The 8,076-nt window shown below is 43.0% G+C and overlaps 1 protein-coding gene across 1 annotated transcript in view; it reads right to left on the bottom strand.

The window, feature by feature from the left end:
* Positions 1 to 76: 76 nt before the first annotated feature.
* LOC107743232 (sodium-dependent neutral amino acid transporter B(0)AT1-like) overlaps positions 77 to 8,076 on the bottom strand; it is a 15,498-nt gene continuing 7,498 nt past the window's right edge. Inside the window, exons 8-12 of the mRNA XM_016556374.1 lie at positions 6,870 to 7,026; positions 2,846 to 3,050; positions 2,556 to 2,715; positions 710 to 872; positions 77 to 604 (exon numbers count right to left, since the gene is read on the bottom strand). Coding sequence (XP_016411860.1) covers positions 371 to 604; positions 710 to 872; positions 2,556 to 2,715; positions 2,846 to 3,050; positions 6,870 to 7,026 — 919 coding nt within the window. The 3' untranslated portion in view covers positions 77 to 370. The remainder of the gene's footprint in view (positions 605 to 709; positions 873 to 2,555; positions 2,716 to 2,845; positions 3,051 to 6,869; positions 7,027 to 8,076) is intronic.

The following is an 8,076-nucleotide window of genomic DNA, read 5'->3' on the forward strand; positions in this document are numbered from 1 at the left end:
GGCCAACTACCAAATATGGCACATAATTATCTTATTATTTTCCTTATCACGCTAATTTTGCATATATTTTCAATTTCATATTACTATTATAATGAGCAATTTTTTTTTTCAGCAGGCCCTAGTTAATATCTTACTTTAACCATACACTTCTAGTAAACGTTGCTGTGTTATGGCAATTTGGAAAACAAAAGCTGGAACCACTATGACATATTGGACGAATATTTGGACAAAATATTTTTAAGGGACAATGGCAACAAAACAAAACAAAAAAAATAGCAATATTCCATCAGTTTTGGAAAAGGCATTTTCTAACCTATGAATGTATAAAACTACAGAACTTTGAATTGGATCTCATGTGTAGAACATTTGGTCAGATTTCTGTGACTTTTTGTGGCTTCAGCTCTTCATCCTGTATATGAACTTTATACGATACAGAATCAATTTCTTGAACTGGGGCACTGGGATGTTTCTTGCAGCAGTATTCTCGTATGGCTCTGAAAACAGCAGTGCCGGGTACAGACAAACTAGGGATCCCAGCCAGGAGAAAGATTATTACATAGATCCATGATGGATATGGCTTCTTCTCTAGGGTTGGAAAGTTTTCCTATATGAGAACAAGATCATTTAATTAATTCCAAATGAATGCTCTACAAATTACAATTTTTTGTAACAAGAATCAGTTTATGTTAAACAATTGATTAAACTTCACCGATTCAGGGTCCCAGGCGATGTAGAAGATTTCCTTGGTGACGATGGTGGAGAAGTAGAAGATGAAGATGGCTAACATGATGAGGGGACTAATGACTCTCCATGTGGCTTGCCAGAAAATGTTAGGCTTATGTCCAATCATGAATATCATGTCTTCATTGAACCTGTTCATAAACAGAAGATAACATAATTTATGGCTGATTTCAGTGAGCTTTATCTAAACAATAAAGTCATAAATGCATTGTCTTGTCACTGTGAAAACATCCATGAATTGCTGATACGTGGTTAAACTGTTCTAAGGGCAGTACTAAGATGTAACTCGTCTATGTCCTATAACCAATTCTAATAATCTTGTTTTGTAAAAGTTAAGCATTACCTCACTTGTTCACTAATGGACCCTCTGCAGTGAATAGGTGCTATTAGAATAACATTTACATTTAAATTTACATTTAGGCATTTAGCAGACGCATTTATCCAAAGCGACTTACAAATGAGGGCAACAGAAGCAATCAAAACCAACAAAAGAGCAATAATATGTAAGTGCTATGACAAGTCTCGGTTAGCCTAACACAGTACACGTAGCAATGTTTTTTTTTACATAGAACAGAAAAATAATAGAGAATACTATAGTGTTAGAGGCTCTATTTTTAAAATAAAAGAAAGCAAGTATTGTAAAAAGTGCAAGTGTTAAAGTGGTATTGTATGTGTGCAAGTGGTATTGTAAAGAGTGTGAGTAGAAAGAATAGAAATAGAATAGAGAGTGCTAGTATTAGAGGGTCAAGTAAAAATGGAACAGATGTGTTTTTTAGCTGTTTCTTGAAGATGGCTTATATATAATATAAGAAGATGAATATATAATATGAATAAGAGTCCAAACAGCTGCTAAAAACATCACAATAATCCACAAGTAATCCACATGACTCCAGTCCATCGATTAATGTCTTGTGAAGCCCCTATTATGATGCTTTTATCAGATATTTGGGCTCTCATTCTGACTGCACCCATTCACTGCAGAGGATCCATTGGTGAGCATGTCTCCAAATCTGTTTTGTTGAAGACAGTACTGTTTCTAGGCATAGGCAAGCTAGGCGGTCGCCTAGGGCGCCACCAGCAGGAGGGGGCACCAATGAACGCATGTACTGGTGCTACATTTTAGCAGGGTTGTGATGAGTGGCACGGCCACCCTGAAATATGTAATATGAAATATATGATTGCCGCCCCCACTGGATCCCCCAACATCATTGGGCTACAGTACCGTCATTCTGATGATGCCTGTCTGCCAGTGGATCAGAGAGCTGTCAGTTGCTGCCTGATTGTTGCATGCAAAGTTTGCATTGGAGCGCTCAGCAACATCATTAGATCAGTGGGTTCTGTCAGTGCTTTGTCAAGGTAAGGCTTTTTTTGCCATGCAATAAAGCCAAGTTCAAAGGCCAATTTAAAATATTGGTACAATAAAAAGTGCAAGAAATCGGTCCAAAATGTATGCGTTTTTGTGCCAATGCATTGATAAAGGATCAGCGTGTTGTGTAATATTCCCAACAAACTTTAACAGACAATTAAAAAATATTGGTGTAGTTAATAGGACCAGCGTCATACAGGTGCATCTCAATAAATTAGAATGTTGTGGAAAAGTTAATTTATTTCAGTAATTCAACTCAAATTGTGAAACTCGTGTATTAAATAAATTCAGTGCACACAGACTGAAGTAGTTTAAGTCTTTGGTTTTGAAGAAACAAATTCATCTACATCTTGGATGGCCTGAAGTGAGTAAATTTTCAGCAAATTTTCATTTTGGTGAACTATTCTTTTAAATACAATTTACCTGCTAAACTTAGGCTCAAACCTACCTGTCTATCCCATAGACATACACAACTCCAATCATCTCAGAGAAAGCAATGATGAGGAGAGGAATCGATCCAGCAAAGCTGTCAAACAGGGCTAGCCAATAGTTCCCTGAGCCCTGAACAAATATCAACCCAACCAGGCAGCACACCAAGCACGTTACCCCTGTTGTGAACAATGAAGAGAGAAATTTAAACTACTTCTGAAACAATATCATCACTTGGATGGAGGTACGTAAAATCTGCAATGAATTCTTCATATTATGATGGTCACAAAGTAGGTCTACTATACATACCTGAAATGACCTCTTTGGGCCAGCTTTTGGGAAAGACCTTCAGGTCCTGCAGGGGAACCAGAACACCCTCAATGTTGCCAAACATGGAGGACAGGCCGAGACAGAAGAGCATGATGAAGAACAGAACGGACCAGAGTGGAGACAGTGGCATCTTGGTGATTGCCTCAGTGAACACAATGAAGGCCAGACCTGTTCCTTCTACACCCTGTGAAAGTGTGAAGTTACTGGATTATTTCAGTTCCTTAATGCTGTATTAAAATATTTGGGATTAGTATTTTTTAAAGAAAGAAATAAAGTATTACTTTTATTCAAAAATGATACATTCAATTGATTAGAAAACCTGTTGAAAAAAAAAACAGCATATGCTGGTTAGGTATGTTCTTTTCATAGGTTCCCTCAACGCTGTGTAGCTTTACGCAATGGGAACACCTCCCAGGTGTGACGATTGTCTGAAGCCCGTATAGAATCACGCCAATTCATTGGCTGATGGTGCGAGATACCACCCCTACGTCATACGTAATTGACATAGACCCACGCTCGCGACATCTTACACCTCAGATTTTCCTCTCTTCAGAAGCATTCGCTTCTCGTGGTTTTTCTGGCCCATTTCTCGGCGTGGTTTTAGTTTTGGATTCTTTCCACTTCAGTGACCGCATCTGTGGAATATTATTCTCCGAGCGGTGAGTGGAATGGACTTTCGTCGGTGCCAGCCACCGCGCTCTCGTCTCATCGCGAGTGACGACCAACACGGTAAGTGCGTCAGATGTGTGGACCTGGCCCATGCACGAGACGCTATCTTTGGCATTTCAAACTGCAAGTGCTGCGAGAATTTAACTCTTAAAACCTTGCGCGCTAGACTCAAGGTTTTTGATCATGAATCTGCCGTTCTCTACCGCCGCGCCGCTCCGGAGGCCTCCTCCCTCCGCGAAGCCGCGGCCTGGAGTTCGGATGTGGAGCTCGAGGCTATGGAGAGTGAACAGTTTCCACTTTCTCTCCCTCCATCGCCCGAGCGTCATCATGTGGATAATCCGGAAGAGTTTTCTCGCGGCTGTCCTGAGCCCAACCCGGAGGTATGGGAAGTCGTTTCCTTCGGGATAGAGGATGTTTTGTTTACTGTGGCCTCCAACTTTGAGGATTTCCCTATACAGAGCTAGTAGATGTTTTAGCACGTGCCACTAAGAAGTTGTGCTTAGATTGGCCGGGCAAGTCCCAGTCATCTAAGCTTGACGAGCATTTCCTCAGTGGCTCTGGCTTGCGCCCGGTGAGGAGTAAGTTGCCTGTCTTCCCTGACCTGCATCACGACATCTCCAGGTCCTGGAAGCAGCCTTCCTTCTCCCGTCTCACTAATGCGGTGGCCGCTGACTTCACCAACCTTGTTGGTTCTGTGGAGCAGGGGTACGCCGCAGTCCCGGTGGTCGAGGACATGCTCGCTGCACACCTCTCACCGACTTCCACCCCCTCGTGGAAGTCCCGCCCTCTCCTCCCGTCTAAGCCTTGTAGGACCACTACTGTTTTGATCGGTAAGTCCTACATGGCGGCGGGACATTCAGGTGCGGCTCTTCACACCATGGCCATCCTTCAGGCCTACCAAGTGGAGGTGCTGAAGGAGATGGACGAGGGGGACGGTGTGACCGCTGAAGCTGTTACCTTCGTGCTACTAAGCACACAGCACAGGCTTTGGACGCAGTATGGCAGGTTTGGTGGCGGCTGTTCCACCCTGCTACCTCTGTCGGCCTTCCTCCGTGCCTGGAGGGACCTGCCGGAAGTGTCGCTCTGGATTATTCGTACGATCCAGTTCGGCTACACACTCCAATTTGCTTGCAGCCCCCCCCCTCCTGTTACAATGGGGCTCTTCTTACTGCAGTGAACAGCGCCGACGAGCTCAAGCTCATCCCAGCGGTCTTGTGCAGGGTGATGACGTGCGTAGTCCGCCTTCTCCTAGTAGCCCTGTTTTGGCCTTCCCAGACGTGGTTCTCGGAGTTGGTCTCCCTTCTGGAATGCGATCCGTAGGAGGTCCCAATCAGGAAATACCTGTTGTGTCAGCTCCAGGGCAGAATTTGGCACCCACGTCCAGAGATCTGGAAGTTGTGGGTATGGCCGATCTGAGGTTGCCCATAGCCTTTGATCTCTCGGATGGAGTCCGTGAGACCATTAATAGTGCCAGGGCCCTTTCCACTAGGAGGCTCTATTCCTCCAAATGGAGGATTTTTGAATCCTGGTGCTCGGCTCATGCTGTGGACCCAGTCAGCTGCCCAGTTGTTTCAGTGCTGGAGTTCCTGCAAGAAAAGTTTTTGGCTGGAGTGGCCGCTACCACCCTGAGAGTCTACGTTGCGGCTATTGCTGCTCGAAGGGACTCGAACGATGTCCCGCTGAGTAGACATCGTTTGATCTCCTGCTTTGTGCGTGGGGCTAAGCGCTTGAGGCCGGTTCGTCGACCTAGTTTCTCTTCTTGGGACCTTTCTGTTGTCCTGAAGGGGTTGCTGGAGCCTCCTTTTGAGCCTCTAGAGTTAGCTCCCGAGAGGATTCTGACAACAAAGGTTACACTTTTGTTGGCGTTGGCCTCTTTAAAGTGTTTAGGGGACTTGCAGGCTCTCTCTGTCAGCAAGTCCTGCATTGAGTTCGCTCCTGGTCTGGTCAAGGCATTCTTGAGACCCAGACCTGGTTATGTCCCCAAAGTTCTCTCTACGTCTTTTCGTTCACAGGTGGTAGTGTTGCAGGCTTTCTCTCCCTCCTCTTTGAGTGAGGACGGTAATCTTCATCCGCTCTGCCCTGTCAGGGCCCTGAAGATGTATGTGGACCGTTCCAGTCAGTGGCGTAAGTCCCTACAGTTGCTGGTGTGTTTTGGTGCAGGCTGCAGAGGGCTAGCCACATCAAAGCACATGATTTCCCACTGGGTTAGGGAAGCTATTTTGAATGCCTACGAGGTGCGTGTTCTGCCTTCACCTCTAGATGTCAGGGTTCATTCCACCAGGGGGGTGGCTTCCTCCCAAGCTTTGTTTAGAGGGTTTCCCCTGGAAGATATTTGTATGGCGGCAGGTTGGTCCTCTCCCCATACTTTTGTGAGGTTCTATAAGCTTGATGTGAACAGCTCCTGGCTCCCAGGTTCTTCTGTTTGAGCCAGCTGTGTTTTAGTGTTCTGGTCTGTAATGGGCCAGACCTGGCAGTGCGTTAGCTTGGCGTGTGTGGTATATCGTTCCCATTGTGTAAAGCTACGCAGCGTTGAGTGAACCTATGAAAGAGTTACTTACGTAACCCATGTTCTCTGAGTAGGGAACAAGACGCTGCGTCCGCTTGCCAGGCTCCTCACGCTGTCGTCCTGCTTACCTGACAGGTTTATGTAAATTACGTATGACGTAGGGGCGGTATCTTGCACCATTAGCCAATGATTTGGCGTGATTCTATATGGGCTTCAAACAATCGTCACACCTGGGATGTGTTCCCATTGCGTAAAGCTACGCAGTGTCTCGTTCCCTTCTCAGAGAACATGGGTTACGTAAGTAACCCGAGACGTTTTGAAGCATTCTAGCTGGTTTGAGCTGGTTTAAGCTGTTTCCACAAAATCATGGTTTCCACAAAAATATATCTGTTTTCAACATTGATAACGATAAGAAATGTCTTGAGAAGCAAATCAACACTGAAGACTGGAATAATGCCTACTGAAAAGGAATAAATTACATTTTAAAATATATTCAAATATAAAACAGTAAAATTAAACATACATTTCCATGGTGCTAATGTAACCTTACATTAGAAGTTGTTTGTACAATAATAATAATTATTATTATTATTAATAATAATAATAAACAATATATATATATATATATATATATTGTAGTTTGTTTATTTAATTTTAATGTTGAATTTTAACATTTTAAAGATAAATGGCTATAATTACACATTTTATCCCCACAAAGAACAAAATAATTTCATTTATTAGAGACAAATATTTACACCAATATAGGTTGGTCTTGGAGGAACTTGGTATTGGAATAAAAATGTGGTATCACCCATTCGTATACTGTACCTCACTGAGGAAGCTGTTTAGATCACAGGTCTTAAGATGGAGGTTGCTGATGATATCAGGGTTTGTACTATTAAGGCTGTGGAGAACCTCTTGATAGTTGCTCTGATTGATGTTTCCTTCTGGCAGATCAAATGTGTTCAGAAGAGTCAAGATGTTTCTGCAGGACAAAGTTAAGATAAGTGCTTCAGAATGGAGTTTAAATGCATTAAAACACTATTGTAATATTTTAAGAATAGTTCATGCATTAGGTATCAAAAATACACAACTTTTATTAATCTTGGTTAATTTATATTTTATAAATATTTATAAATGTATAAATGTTTAAGAAATGTTATTATGAAATAACATTAAAAATATAAACTTTTCATGTTAAAGGTCCCCTGAAATGCTTAGAAACACACAGCCTTACTCTATGTGTTGACGTCATTTTAACTGAAACAGGAAGACAGGGTGGGACATATCAAGCAGCCCCGCCCCTTTTTAAAATAAAAAAACCCGCATTTGACAGGGTATGCCAGCCACAATCTCATCCATATTGCTATAAAATATAGCATTCTGTGTAGAATTCAAATAGCTCCGATACATTTTGTGGTCTGCGCCGATTTGCGCATGTGATCCGCTCCGTGCTATCGTGTCTCTGGACCGGAGCAGAGTGTGTGTGCGGTGCGGTGGTTAGGGTGACACAGCGCGAAACCAGACTTCTTTTTTTTTCTCAATGGAAAGCATATTTACACTGTTTGAATCGTTCCCTTTCCCCTATATAGTGCACTACGTACCATTCACTGTACAGAAAATACTAATTCTGTGGACAAGTGACCGATTTTAGCCGCAGCTTCAGCGTCTATTTTATAGTGTAGGGGGCGGGCGCTTCGGATTCTAGAGAGCATTTGATTGAACCATAGACTGTATAAAAACATGAAGTACGATGTGACTTCAAAAAAATCGTTGAGCCGTTTTGGCGGAAGTGACGAACTGCAAGCTTTGAATGCTTATATCTTCTAAATGCGAATTCCGGATAATCCAAAGAGGTGGGAGCAGGTTGCTGAAACCACGCCCACCTAGCTCGACGGTGGTGACAGCAGTGACAGCAGACCTGTCACTCAAGTGGCCACGCCCTTAATTATGCAGAACTTTAAGGCTTAATATAATTTAAACGGATGAGTTATAAAAAAAATTCACCCCCCTCACAGTTGTCATGAAGGGCAAA

Source organism: Sinocyclocheilus rhinocerous, unplaced genomic scaffold (genome assembly GCF_001515625.1).
Source record: "Sinocyclocheilus rhinocerous isolate Xijiao unplaced genomic scaffold, SAMN03320098_v1.1 scaffold946, whole genome shotgun sequence".
Taxonomy (NCBI): Eukaryota; Metazoa; Chordata; class Actinopteri; order Cypriniformes; family Cyprinidae; genus Sinocyclocheilus; species Sinocyclocheilus rhinocerous.